Source organism: Lepisosteus platostomus, chromosome 7 (assembly GCF_059453375.1).
Source record: "Lepisosteus platostomus isolate fLepPlt1 chromosome 7, fLepPlt1.hap1, whole genome shotgun sequence".
NCBI classification, from domain to species: domain Eukaryota; kingdom Metazoa; phylum Chordata; class Actinopteri; order Semionotiformes; family Lepisosteidae; genus Lepisosteus; species Lepisosteus platostomus.
Genome location: NC_142617.1, coordinates 43,508,704 through 43,523,410, shown reverse-complemented (window position 1 = coordinate 43,523,410; position 14,707 = coordinate 43,508,704). Strand labels below are relative to the sequence as shown.

Here is a 14,707-nt window from a genome sequence, read left to right as displayed (position 1 = left end):
CCTTCTTGCCCAACTTGGCTGGATGGCCAGCTCTAGGAAGAGTTTTGGTGGTACCAAACTTCTTCCGTTTGCCAATGATGGAGGCCACTGTGCTCCCGGGAACCTTCGATGAATTGCCAATTTTTTTATACCCTTTTCCAGATCTATGCATTGATACAATCCTATCTCAGAGGTCTGCAGAGAGTTCCTTGGACTTCATGGCCTGGTTTTTACTCTGCCATGCACTGTGAACTGTGAGACCTTATAAAGACAGGTGTGTGCCATTCTAAATCATGTCCAATCAAGTGAATTTGCCACAGGTGGATCAAGTTCTAGAGACATCTCAAAGATGATCAATAGAAATAAGATGCAAATGAGCTCAACCTGGAGTGTCATAGTAAAGGGTCTGAATACTTATATAAATGAGAGATTTCAGTTTTCTATTTTTAATAAATTTGCAAAAATTCCTAAAAACATGTTTTCACTTTGTCATTATGGGGTATTATGTGTCAATTAATGGCAAAAAAGAATCAATTCAATCTATTTTAAAATAAGTCTACAACACAACAAAGTGTGGAAAAAGTGGAGGGGTCTGAATACTTTCTGAAGGCACTGTACTGAACGTGTGTTCTACAGAGGGAATTTAGTACCAGTTATGTTGCCCGAATCAAAAATGAGCTGGTTAAAAGCTATCAGTGAACTGTTTGCTTCATAATTACACCATCCAGTACTTTTTAACTGTTTAGGGATCCAGAAGGCCAAGCTATTCCACTTGAGAACTGTGTGAGCACAGAGCTCTCGGCCAGCTTTGGTTCCTGATGTGGAAACTCGGAACATGCAGCCCCAAAGACTCGCTGTGTGCCCCCCTTTCGCAGTGAGCTGGGCTCTGCCATCCGTCCTTCGGAGGTGGTCTTCCCGGCTCCCCTGGTCCACCTGCTTGACTTCGAGCAGCTTCTGACTTCAGAACCGGGCAGAGCCACGCCGCAGCAGGCTGTCCTGCTGTCCTGCGGAGACTCGGCGCTGCTGATGTCTCGCTTGTTTGTTTTGCCCTGGTGAAGAGAACAGCAAAGCTCCACTCCCCACCCCCCCCAGACAGGGTCCGGCCCAGCAATGGCAAGGCGCCAGGGCTGCTGGTTCTGGAGAATCGGGCCAGGCTGTGGAGGAGAAGGGGACACTTTAACGAGCCTGTTCTGGTTCCGATGACAAATCCTGAAACTGCGAAGGCACTTATTTTCTCCTGTCCGCCGATGCGTTAGTCTGCATTACTGCAGAGACATGATTATCACCACTGAAAAGGTCACGGTTCTTCCGGGAGGGGGCTGCTGGTTGTCTGGAGGTGTTCCCAGGGCCCCGAGCAGGGAACAATGGGGCTACATTACCAGCGCTGAAAGGATATGTGTCAGTTTTCCCAGCTGACTGCTCTGTTGCGACGCTGCAGTGAATGTAAGATTAAGCCAGGGGCGCAGACGCTGACTGTGGGCGCTGAAAAGGGCCTTTCTCCCTGACAGCAGGCCCCAGGAACTGGCTGAACACTTCCTGCCGAAGCCAATCGCAGTGGAAGAGCGAATCTGCATCTCCGTCTGTGCCCCCCCTCCAGGCCATTGTGCAGTGTGGGAGCCCCTTTCAGTGTTGTTTGCATACTTCAGGGAGCCTGCCCTGGCCCTCGAACCCTCGCCATGGCAACGCCAAGATCCATTCTTCACCGCTTGCCAGCAAATCCCAGCCCCTCCCCCCCCAAAAACCCCACTCTTTGCCCCCCACACTCACAAAAACACAAGACAAACATTGTCTTAGTGCTGGAGCTCTCTCAAGCAAGGCTCCTATTCATGGGCGGAAGAAGAGCTGCCCCAGGACTGTGGGACTTTCAGGACCTATTACTCCGCCCTGAGTGAGCTCTGTACAAAGGGGTCCTGTGTGAAACCCAGACAACAGCAGGGCGGGGTAGGGCCAGGTGAGACAGCCCGAGAGAGACAACAGCAGGGCAGGGTAGGGCCAGGTGAGACAGCCCGAGAGAGACAGCAGGGCGGGGTAGGGCCAGGTGAGACAGCCCGAGAGAGACAACAGCAGAGGTGTTTGGAGCACAGGGATTTCAGAGAGAGGTGGAGGCGAGGAATTGGGTAGCAAACACAGGGGGCTGAGTGTGGCCTCTCCTGTACAGTATAGAAGGGGAAGATGCCCTGACTGGACACTGCACTTTCTTACCTGCTCGTGCTCTTGGGCTGTTGGCTGTCCAGTTCAGCCGGCTGCTGTGCTGGTGCCGGGAGAGGGGCAGGAGTGACAGTGACCCTCAGATGGCCCTGTGGCTACAGACAGCAGGAGGCTCTGCAGGAGAGCTGGCTAAGTATTAGCAGTTCAGTGTCTGTGGTGCAGTGCGGCTAGTTTGAGTAACATGACCTCAGTGAGGAAGACTTTACACCACAGCATGGGCTCCAGACCACAGACCTCAGTATGGGCTCCGCTGACCTGAACTGGGGCTCCAGACCACAGTGTGGGCTCCAGCGACCTAAACCTGTACTCCAGACTGTTGTACGTTGTATATATTTATAAGTATATATACAGATGTCGGCTAATAATTCTAACCAAGAACTCGATCACTTAATTGAACCAACTATTGACCCAGTCAGCTCAGCTTCCCATGGACTTTAGCCAGTAATTTAGTGAGCTGGGGATCCTGGGAGCAGACCTGGAATGCTGGGATCCTGGGGTCTCTTGGGGTCCTACCTTAACTGTATTTCAATGAGTAGCAAAGCACGTCCAGTCACAAGTTGTTGTTTTGCACAGTTGGGATTTATGGATATGTTGAGAAAATATGAAGATTGTTGGCTTTAATTTGTCCTGTTTTTGAAGCAGGGGAGGAAATGGAGCAAACAGCTGATGTGGGAGCTGGACTGATAGTGATTGTTAACAAGCAGTAATGACAGTAATGAGTTTCTGAGCCCTGTAAAGAATAAGGGGTTGCGGGGTGTCAGTCTCCTCAGCTCACAGTTCCTTTCCCCAGGACAATAGAAGCCCCAGTTGCCTGGCAACAGGTCCAGAGTCTTTTGGGGTGCTTGCCCAGTCTCTCTGAGATGAGCTTGAATTTCAGAGAGGAGTAACCTAGCAACCCAGTTCTCGTCCCCAGGGGCTGATATTCAGAGAGAGGCCCAAGGATGGGGTGGGGGGACAATACAGGCGCTGTGAAAGCAGTTCCCTGGCTGGAGCAGACAGGGCTCTGTGGGTGTACAACCATCTGAGCGGCGCACTGAGAGGCAATTCACAGCGTCCTGGACAAGACCTAATACCCGAGCGCTCGCTCTGCAGTCTGTGTGTCCTTCCCTCTGAATTCCCAGCAGCCCCTGGGCGCCTGTATACAGAAATGCAACACGGGCCAAGCACCAGGTGTCCCCGTTAATAACTTCACTCAAACTATTAGCTAGGCTGCTGCAAGAATTCATAAGAAAAACAAAAGGAACTTTTGTTTAAACTTATTTTTCTGAGTGTGTACTCCTACAGTATCTAAATACCAATATGCAACCCACAAATACTTCATTGAGAACATGTGAGGAGAGGATTTAAAGAACTTTTAATTGTCACAGTTATAGCTGTTGTATCGTCTGACAGAAAGGCTTTTCATCCCCGTATTCCAATTTTCAGAGAAATGTCAAAAAGAGAGAGGAGCAGCCGTAATACCTAGCATGTTGTTAAACTGCAAAATATATTTACAACAAAAACTTACCGATTCACAAAATTAAACCCCACTCCCCTTACAACGCATACCCAGCTCCCATAGAAAATGGAAAAGAAAAATATATATCTTTTGCTACTTTTATATCGAGGTCTAATCTACATACTGTAGTGCTTAGTTGAAATAAAAGGAAGACAGAAATGTTAACAAATCCAAAGCTTTTCAAGGTAAATACAGTATTATCACAATCTCCTGTTGGGTCTGGTCTGGCCTGGCATCTCCAGCCCAGAGTTGCAGCTGAGACATCAATCACACACCGCCCTCTGCGAACTGTGTGGCCATCTCGTACGGGGGTGAGGAAGGAACATACCCCGTATTTTGAGACTTTGTACAAAATGCCATGGGGCACAAATTTCAGCAGATTTAAAATGCAAGGCAGTTCAAGATATTTCTCAGACTTTAAAACTTGGTGGGCAAGCGTGGAACCTCAGGCGGTGTGGCTGTCCCTGGGGTGGGGAGAGGAGAGCAGGAAGCACGATCGGAACAAACTCAGTGCCCGCGGGTGCTATCTGGGCTGTGGCGTTGCTTGCTGACCTGGGCCTGCTGCTGTCAATGTATCCAAAGAGGTGCGCCTGGGAGCTGGTTTTGACTGCAGGCTTCACGCTGGAGCAGCTGGGCAGAGGCACAGTTTATCACCAGTCAGACAGATGAAGGATAAAGAGCCTGCAGCTGAAACAAAAGGTAGAATTCCAGGATTCCTCCTGCTGGGGTGGGTGTGTTGCTGAGCACTTACAGTTTGTTTGGCCTGGGAAGGCGGGGTGACCGGACCCCCGAGTGGACAGGCTGAGGCTGGGAAGTTCAGATGGGTCAGTCCAGTTGTGCTTCTTGTCTGGGCTGCGCTACAGAATTGAGGGAAGTGGCACAAATGCTTAATGGCTATGTGTCAAGTACTGAGTACAACAGCATCAAAAAGACAGAAGCCCTTGAAACAGGAGTTTAAAATCATTTAAGTTTCAGTTCTGCCTCTGTCTGGCCTCTGTCTTCTGTTTTAGCTCTTTCTGGGTTATTAAAATAGCAAACTCTTCTTCTACAGACCCTGGTGGGTCCTGGTGGCGCCATATTTTTGAGAAGTGGGCAGTGGAAGAAGGAAGAGGAGAAACAGGTTCAGAGTGAAGAGGGCAATGAAACTGCCTCTGAGCAAAACCGGTACTCTCCACCGCCAGCAGGGGGGACAGATTGGTGGCTGGGGAGATGGCAAACGAACGTTTCCGTCACAGCTCTTGGGAGTGAGATGGTTGGAAATGACACAGTGGCCTTGCGGGGTCTCAGTGCGTGGCTCAGAAGCACACGTGTGTACTCAGGAAGACGGCACACGCAGCATCCTGAATCCTGACCAGACTGCTAACCCAAACCTCTGTCCATTTCCATCCTTGTACCAGGCAGCTTTGCCCTCCCCAACGAGTGTTCATGAGTTACTGTGGCGCTGCCGTAAGGCCCTGTAGAAGCAGTCCACTCCGAACGGGCTGCACCACCGCTCTGCTCAGGATTGACAGCAGTGTGTTGAGTGGGGACTGAGCCCGCAGCTCTCAGCCCTGAGCAGCGCGCCCAGAAATTCATGCTGCAAGAAACAGCGGTGAAGCCAAGCAGGAGAGAGGGAGGTTAAATCCGTGAGGAAGCTACAGGGAAGCCCCGTGCGCAGGTCCCAGCATGCCCAGGGCCTCAGCAGGGCGTGCCGAGCGCCAGCACCGAGGCGCTGTCCCTGGGCTTGTCGAAGAAGATGGAGGAGGACACCTCTGTGGTCTTGAGCTTGCCGTCGCCGGGCCGGGCGGCGCCGCGCTCCGGCGGGCCGCAGTCCTCGCAGCAGCAGCAGCAGCAGTCCATGAAGGCCTGGCCCAGCGCCCTGCACAGGCACAGCAGCAGCACCGGCGTCACCGCCGACTTGACGAAGAGGAAGAACTGGTTGACCAGGGCCAGGAGGGCGGCGGTGTGCCGGGACACCTCGGAGGAGAGGTAGGCCAGCACGATGCTGCAGACGTTCTCGGGCAGCACGCAGGCGCCGTACACCACCGCCAGCGCCACCACCGTGCAGTTCAGCTGCCCGTCGCACGGCCCCCCCTTCCTGGGGGACCCCCGGCTCTCCTGCTTGCGGGCCGTGCCGCTGATGCGCCTGGTGATGAGCTGGCACGTCAGGGTGAACAGCATGGGCAGGCAGAAGTAGCAGCCGAAGTACCACCACATGCGGGCGTCGTGGTAGGTCAGCACCAGGGAGTAGACGGACTCCGGCAGGCTGGCGGAGGGCCTCATGGTGCACGAGTCGGCCAGCGCGCCCGTCACGGGGGAGGCGTCCTGGCTCAGCTGCCACAGCAGCAGCTCGGGCACGGCCAGGATCATGGAGCCCACCCAGATGACCGCCAGCTTGGCCAGGATGGACTGGCACTGCTCCACGGGCCGGGTCTTGGGCTGGGTGCTGGTGGCGGCGTGGAACCGGTCGATCCCCAGGGCGCACAGGCTGAAGGTGGTCACTCCCAGGGAGGTCATCTGGCGATGAAGGGGGAAACCGTTTGAGAAAGCCGGAGCAGGCTTGCAGCAGGGTGGGAAAGGCAGGACAGCGCGGGGGGGGGCGCCTCAGACTCTCACTCACCCGCCGCTCGGGCCACACCCCTCCCTCGAAGGAGACACGGCTTTGACCTCGATCGGCCTCACAGAGTGGAATTAGGAGCCGTGAGCAGCAGGCGGCGGGAGGAGTCCCACACAGGGGTTTTCATCTCTGCCTTTCAGCAGCCTCACGTTTCATAAAGAAAGATCTGAGTTTCACCTCTGTGTCTCCCTGATAATTCAGCCAATGTAAAGGTCTCCACGCAGCAACAGAAATCGTGCGTTTTGGTCCCTGTCCTGCCTATTATCACGAAAACGCCAATTGCCGTTTCCACAACTCCTGGTTAAAAATAATATCTCATTTAAAAGCACTTTCAAAAGACTGCGTAACTCGATTTTAATGTAATGCCGCTGCAAACTGAACTACCTTTGGACCAAACCATGATTATTTGATTAATTCACGGGTAAAATAAGAGTGTTAGAATACACGCCCGAGATGAGAGAAGTAAAAGCCAACGCGTCATTGCAGCCGTGACCCGGGCACTCACCTCGAGATACGGCACGGTCTTGCAGGACAGGTCTCCGAGGAGCCTCTTCTTGGTGATCTCGTTAAAGATGACCACGGGCAAGCAGAAGAACAGCACCAGGAAATCCCAAAACGCCAGGCTGGCTAAGATGCAGTTCCAGGCGCTCTTCATGTAGTAGTTGTGCCAGACGACGCACATCACCGCCAGGTTTCCCACGATGCCCACGGCGAAGACAATCAGCGACAGGAACATGACGGCGTAGGCGCTGTACGAGCTGTCCGTCACGGGGTACAGGGGGTTGTGGATACGGGTCGTCCCTTTCTCGGCGGAGGTGATGTTCCCGGAGACTTCGGCCTCCGGGGAGCCGTCCTTGAAGAGGTCTAAAGGCGTGCCCGCCCCGCTCACCGCCGGCCGGAAGGTGCTGGACAGCTGCTGGGTTTTAGGGGTGGTGAAGAAGTCATTGGGGTCGAAGGGGCGCGGGTTCCTGTAGCTGAAGGGGAACTGCTGATCGCGCTTTCTCGGGCTCCCGTCCTTGGCGCCCCGCGGCACTCTCTTCCCGGCTCTCCTGAGGCTCGAGTCGGGCTGTACTGGGATGGATTCCCGCTTGTGCGAATCCTCTGGTATGTGAGCCGCCGGAGACGATCCATCCAGCGCGACAGGCGACACAGTACCTGCGAGCCCCTGTTCCACAGGCTCTTCTCCCACAGGCGGCGCATCCGCACCCCACTTCTCAGCCACGTCCCTGGGCTCGGAAACGCCTGTCCACAGCAGCAACATAAACGTTACCGTCGGAATCATTGTGTTTACTGGAGAAAGTAAAGAGTCACCACAGTTAATACTCGGACGCAATCACTGCTATAAAAGACATTAAGTAAATCGCAAGCTTCAGAACAGCATGGATTTGTCTTTTAAAAAAAAGCCTGCGTCTTCCCCGGGAGAGAGGCTGCTGCTGGTTTATTTTCTCCTGGTGTCCATCCTCTGTCCCGATTGCGCCGCAGTCACCAGCGCGCGTGACTGGCTCCCCTTCTTCAAAAGAAACAAGGGGGCGTAGAAAAAGCCCGTGAACTTTCATCAGCCCAAAACCCGAGAAAAAGAAGAAAGTACAGCATCTGGGCCACCTTGTGGACGAACAATAACACTTTAATTGCATTTGTTGATGTGCGTTGCGTTTCCTGCGCTACTCTTGTTATAATCAACTAAGGTCACATCAAGTTTGTGTACCTTTACCCTTGCGGATCTAATCCACAAGTGTCAGTGAGGTACTGACGACCTCTAACCCCCCCAAAGTGAGACCCCAAAGTGAGACACCCCAAGACCCAGGGAGCTCCGGCCCACTGCAGACGTTGGGGACACCAATGTCCCATGTCCCACTGTTTTTTTGCTAGTCTGTGATTCCTATATTAATAATCCCTTGCATTTTGTAACTCTTTTTATCGCGCTTGTCGTGTAGAGGAGAACCCGCAGATGTGCTGCCCCACAGGGCCGGCGCCAGGGGAAAAATCTGTAGGGGGCGGTGATATTTCGTTTGAAACGGAGCCGTTGCAACTACCCAAGTGAAATCCCGCAACCATGCCACTGATTAGTGCTTCGTGATAGAAGACATGACGAACAATCTGGTATTTAGCGATGATGTACAGTTTCACGTTCATCAGCACTCGCAGTTATCATTGCCTGGAGCGACAAAAGACCATACACGTTCAGTCTGAATCGTTAAGAAAAATAGTTGTAAAACCTATTCACAACGTCTACAACTACAGTCCTGGCTATATAACGATTGTAAGTGTAAGGATAAACTACTGCAAGAAATCGGTCCCCCTGAGCAAACAAGATCGTAATAATGTTAACACTATGTAATATGGGCCGTTCCTGGACGGATAGCCCTCGTGCACATCATACAGTACGATGTAGTAACTGTGAATTCGGGGTTAGTGTAGTTATCTGACCAACTATTTTTTAGGGCGCAAGTAAGCGAAAGTGTACAAAAATCCGTTTGTCCACAACTGAGGGGGCGGGACAGTTCAGTTGAGGGACCCAGCAGCACAACCCAAGACGAGCAAAAACAGACATCAGAATAAACTCAAAATCAAAATAAGTACAGCAATACAAAATAAAAAGTTAGGTGTGTGCAAAACATGCTCATAATCACTGTAAAACAATAAAATATGTGCAAATTGCGCATATGCATATGCAGATTTAAAGTACCACAGTATAAACAGTATATTAATGCAGTGTCCAAAAAACACATGAGTGCGACATGCTGTCCATAGATGATCACATGAAGGGCTAGCAGTCCTAGCCTAGGGCAGTGTTATACACCCTGAAGGACCTGCGGAAACGTTCCCTTGATCACCGTAGCTGGAGCAGTCTGTTACTAAATGGCCGAATGGGTGTTGCTTTGGATGAAAGCATCAGTCAACCAAGCTAGCAAACGTTTTATTCACAAGTTGAACTAAGAAGGTGAGACGGTTTATACGTGAGAAAGGATGCTCTTGTGCGCAGTTTTATTTTTTGTCCCTCGGCAAGGGCTTCAGGAAACAGCTGCCCGTCTTGTTCGAGACACCCACAATCCTTTGTGGAAAGTGTTGTTTTCAGTCCTAAAGGTACATCCAACTAGTTTTAATCCTGGGTCCTGAAACTGCCAGACCACTTCTAGGATTTAGAATACTTGTATCACGAGATAAAGATGCTGTAACCTGTTTCTGGCTTTCAGACCAAAAATGAATTCTGTTCGTTTTTAACTCTTTCAATTCACTCCTTACAACCCAACAAAAACTATTTTTTTTTGTAACATAAAATCTTTCTTGGATCCTCCAGCAGCCGGGGATACTGTTGGCAGAGCGCGGCACCCGGAATCGCTGGGCGCGTTCACCTGCGCTGTGCGCGTGCACCTGCACTGTCACGCACCCGCGCCATCATCCCTGCTTTCCCCGCGAGTGCACTGACACAGACAGGGCAGCAGGCGGAGGCAAAGGGCCGCTACAGTTTCCACACTGGGAAGTAGTTAAGGATTTATCAAGGCAACCAGTGTCGTCAGTGCTGTGGATACTGAGTGGGTCGATGTGAGCTCTCTCTGAGTAATTCTTGTGGGTTTATTCAAACATTGCACAGACCCTTGCTGTGATGCCCTTTCAGTTGGTCCTTATATTTTAAATTTATTTTGATACCTTTTTGAGAATGTTTTAATAATCTTTTTTGTTGATAAAATACCTAGAACCTATAACTGCATTTAGAAATTGGGAACAGGAGGTGTTTCTTACACAGAGGGTTGTGGGAGTGTGGAACAAGTGGAACCACTCAGATATGTAGCTGAAACTGACACCCCTGGCTACACAAAAGATCATTTGTTTCTGGATGTTGTGTTCCAGTTGCATATACAGTATGTGTCGCAGTGTCTACAGTCTACACCAGCTTTCACAGTTTTCAGCCTTTATTGCCTTGTGGCCTGAAATCAAAAGGGTATCTATTCACATCAGAGTGAAGAGATTGACACAGATTCAAGTGAGTGCGTCCTTCTTCCATTATTCTGGTCTCACACGCCCAGCTGGTCATAAAACGAAAGACCTCCATATCAGTCATCTGTAAACCACAGAGGAACCTCTCACTTCTCTTTTAAATTCGCTCTGAACACAAGAGTAAACAGCATGTGACTCCTCCTCGTGTGTCAGGGCAGCAGCGATGTCATCCCAGCGGTTGTGCAATTCTAGCAGGTCTGATTCCCCGCCAGCGCGGTGCAGCAGGAAGGCCATCAGCTGCTATGAACAGAATCAGGAGACGTCCTGGGACCCGAGCTCGGGTGTGTCTCAGTCTGTTACAGAAGGTGCTGTTTTTCTACACTGTTCTATTATTAAACATGGCGCTTGAGTCAAACTCAGCCCCCTGCCATCGACCCTCCCGTCTCCATTCAGACTTTTAGCAGTCAGGGGCTCTGGTCTTAGAACTGGAAGGTTGTGGGTTCGATTCCTGCATGTGTCCACCCTGAGAGAGCTCCTTCACTCAGAGTGCTCCAGTTAAATGCCCAGCTGGGGATGCCCGTCAAAACACTTTCTGAAGTTCTGCAGGAGGGTTTCAGAGGAATCTGAAAGCAAGGTTGTAACACCTGTGTACTGAAGCCAGAGGCTTAGACTCATTGGGAAGATGCCCGGCTGTAGAAGTGTGGTCCTGGGGTCTCCCAGTTGTAGCAGACAGACACGTCTCAATTAATTCATTTTCTCCCCTAGACTCTTTTTCCACAGATTTCCCCCCCCTGTCTGTGATGCTGGTTCTAGCACAGCAATCTGTCGACCGGGCTGCAGCCCTCATACAGGGCCGCAAGGGGTCAGCAAAGAACGAAGCTGGAAGTGACAAGTCTGGGGACTTTGAACACCTGTACTGTGGCTTAGGAGGTCAGGGTAAGTCTAGCTTGACATGAGCGCGAGAAACATAACTGTTTTACGTTATTATTATCGCTCTTGCTTTTTTGCCCTCTCATTACGTGAAAAGCAATACTATATTTTTCTTGTTTATGTCAAATTTTCCTTTACGACGACTATAGGCACTTTGTTAGCTTGTCTTAAGAATTAACTCAACCTCTCTGTCGCATCCTGGACCAGGGGCCAGTGCGTCTGCAAGCTTTCATTTCAACCGAGCCTCTAAAAAAAGAGCTAAATTCGCTCACTTTCCAGCTCTTCAGAATAATAAAAAAAAATCTGAAGACACACGAGCCCTCCAGGACCTGAACCGGACAGCCCCGGTGTTTATAATTTTAAAGCTCTTATTCATCCGCTAGAGAAAAGTATTTGTACAGTTGCCAGAAAGGCTATTTCAACATTAGATTAGGCTTTAATTAAATACCTAACGAGATGGGAATGCCGTCAGACTCCTTCCACTGTTCTTGTATTACATAAAATTGGCACTACGAGAAACGAATCGGCTTTGTTTTCCCTAACTCTACCCCGGCTTTGTCCTCGCTTCCCGCTCTCAGTCCAGCCGGTCCGACCGGCTGCTGTGACGAGTTATATAACCGCCTGCAGCCCTGCGCGCATTCCTCGGCTGGTGGCCGCATTTTCCAATTTATATATATATATGTATATAGTCTCAGCTGTAATAGCAAAACACGAGAAAGAAAAAAACATATTCCCCTGAGGGGCTTGTCCGTCCGGTGAGGCAAGCGGAAGCTTCAGTATTTTTGTAAATATGAGCCCTAGTTGAACCATCTTCCCGTCCGACAAGGGCTTGGTGTTTACGGACACTCGAGTAAACACAGTCACATATCGGAGTAAATAATTCACCATTACATGGTCCTTTACATGTGTATCCATAAGCGATAGAATTCCCGTGTGTAAAACTCGTTGTGTCTCAGTATTAGTGCACTGACGAAGTGTAAGGGGCACTCCGATTGTGGGAGGGGTTGTTATTGCTGGTGTTGCCGGCTGTTGTGTCAGATGATGTCGATGTAGTTATTTTGGGGGGAAATGGCTCTCTCTCACAATTTGCGACTGCAGTCCTGGGGCAAGCACCCCTTCAGGTGTGACCGGTGGGGTGGAGCGGCGAGCTCGTGGGCGTGAAGTCAGGTCTCCGGAATAACACAACAGGAAATCAGCCACATGAGCTAAAGGAGACCTCCTTCAGCCCAGGCGGCTGAGGTCCCTGCTACGCGCAGGGAGGGCGATGACATCACTGTGTCCAAACTAGCTCCGCTACACCGGGTCTTACCTCTTTGGGGACAGACACCCCCAATCCTCCCAGTTGTCCCCCAGTCCTGTTTCCTTAGAACGGCCGTTTCTCACCGTGGGCTTTTCTCAGCCCTGGGGGCAGCAGGACAGCAGTGTGGAGTGCAGTGGAGCCGTCCGCAGGCCTGAAGTAACGGGGTACGAAGCACGTGAGAGCGTGGCAGGGCAGAACACACTCAAGGCAAGTCAGTCCAGCAGTGCGGTGCGCGTTTGCCACAGCTGGCTGTCGAACCACCAGGATGTACCAAGCTCTGCCAGGAGCACTGAGCAACAATGGCCCTGGGGAGGAAAGACCAGGAATCTCCTGCAGATCACAAGCTTGATAAGGGGCAGGGAGAGAGATCTGCTGTTACCTTGGGCCTGGGAAGCTTTCCTGCTGGAAGAGCCTATGGATTTTAGACACCTCCTGTGACCATGAGGCCTGAGCAGCTATCCTCTGGGAATACCCGGCATGCTCCAGGGCTGAAGGCTTGACTTTGCTGTCGGCAAGCAAAAACTCATTCCACTTGAGATAGGAGCTCAGCCGAAAGTGCTGGAGTTCAATGAATTTTTTCAGGGACCTAATCTGATCAGCTGATTAAAAAAAATGTCCTGGAAGGAAGGTGGCTGGCAGGCTGAACCAGTTCTCTTGGTTTTCCAGTAAAGCTCTGGTCCTCATTCCTGAGATACTAAAGCATCTCCCCACAGGTGGCAAGAAGTAGGCAGCAGGTTTTCAGTAACCAGAAGAGTGACTGCTGCACGGCAGCATACCAGGCGCCCTGGAGAGCAGCGGTCAGGCAGGGGCTGGACTCTGCAGCCACACCCCCTAAGGGCACGGCTTGTGGCATCTTGATACCCGATTGCACTGCCATCATCACTAGCTTTCAGAGGTCAAGGTGTCTGAACTGAGAGCGCTGGTCAAGGGAATGCCTGGTACTGTGCCATCACTGAGGTTGGGCATCATCACATCCTCACGCGTTAGGAGGTGCTCAGAAGAACCCACCTGGGGCGAGAGACTGAGCTGCGTTCTCACAGCTCTTGGCCACAACACGCCTGCAGGAGAGTGTTTTTGAAACGCAGGGCTGAGTGTGGAGAAAATAGGTCATAAAAGTCTAATAAAATATGTGGCTCAATTAAAGGGATCAATTAGGTTTAGTAATTAAGATTCTAGCTGGACCAAAACCCAGAGGAAACAGGTCTTCCAGCACTAAGGCTGAGTCCCATAGCTTTAACACAGCCAAGACCCTACCTGTGGCACCAGGGCTCCACACGCTTCAGTGCCTGCTGGTTTCCCCTCCAGCTGAGCTCTCGGCTCCTTCATGGAGCACAGCTCCTGCTGCTAACATCCTGTCACGGGACAGAGTCTGTAGCTGTATTCAGCTTTAGAAAGGTGGAGGAGGAGGAACAAAAGGAGCACTGTGTACAAGCAAGTGGATCCCAGCAGCTGGGTGCAGCAATGCAAAGGTCAGGACCCTATGCAGACGGTATAATCTGGAAGTAAGTGGAATGGACATGGGGAGGAGACGACAAGGAACTGGGCATATAGACAAACGGGGGCGTGACGACTGTGCACTGGTGCTCAGGGGGGCAGGGCCATGGCGAACAAGTCCAGAGGAGTCCAGGAGGTAATCCAGGGTGAAGTCCAAAAGCCCAGAGCCGGGTGATCCATCCAAGACAAAGACAAGACAAGGTTTAAAAACCGGAACGAGATGCAGTGCAGGGATGGGGAATAAAAATGGGTTAATGAGGCCTGGACTCTGATGGTCAGGAAGCCGTGGTGAAGCTTATGCCGTCAGATCACTCCTGGATCGCTGGTAAGCGGGCTTCCAGGCGTCCATCTTCCACTGTTCAGCCCAGAATAGTAAGAGCGTTAAGAGGAGGGATTATGAGGAGGAGGGATTATGATTGTGACAGGGTCTCCTCCTGGAAATCTTTCCTTGTTCCCGGAAACCCAGAAGCAACCAGCTTACATGATAGAGTGCTGGGTGTGGAATCATCTCTCTGCATGTGCCCTGGGCTTCAGGGGTGCCCATGCAGAGAAGCACGTGCCAGCTGGCCCCACGCTGGCCTGCCCGCTGAGTTTCACTCCTTCACCATCAGCTGACCCCTTCTGGCATGGGGGTCCTCCACAGCACAAGAGGGGGCGCTGAGCCACAGCGCTCGCGGGAATGGCCTGTGGGTGTGTGCCAGTCTGCCAGCTGAAGGAGAGCTGGTTGGCGCCTCTCGTTCGAGTTTCACCAAATCAGTTTGTTCCA

General features: G+C 51.4%; 1 protein-coding gene across 1 annotated transcript; it reads right to left on the bottom strand.

Annotated features, from left to right (window-relative positions):
• Positions 1-3,518: 3,518 nt before the first annotated feature.
• gpr37l1a (G protein-coupled receptor 37 like 1a) lies at positions 3,519-8,344 on the bottom strand. The gene is made up of 2 exons (XM_088640574.1): positions 6,787-8,344; positions 3,519-6,181 (listed from the first exon to the last, which is right to left on the bottom strand). The coding sequence occupies exons 1-2, from the start codon at positions 7,561-7,563 to the stop codon at positions 5,363-5,365; spliced, it is 1,596 nt and encodes a 531-aa protein (XP_088496700.1). The 5' UTR covers positions 7,564-8,344; the 3' UTR covers positions 3,519-5,362.
• Between the last annotated feature and the right edge of the window lie 6,363 nt (positions 8,345-14,707).

Coding starts and splice junctions, on each gene's coding strand:
- gpr37l1a (XM_088640574.1), bottom strand. CDS start 7,563: ATGATTCCGACGGTAACGTTTATGTTGCTGCTGTGGACAGGCGTTTCC. Junction 6,182..6,786: donor AGACCGTGCCGTATCTCGAG/GTGAGTGCCCGG, acceptor CTTCATCGCCAG/ATGACCTCCCTGGGAGTGAC.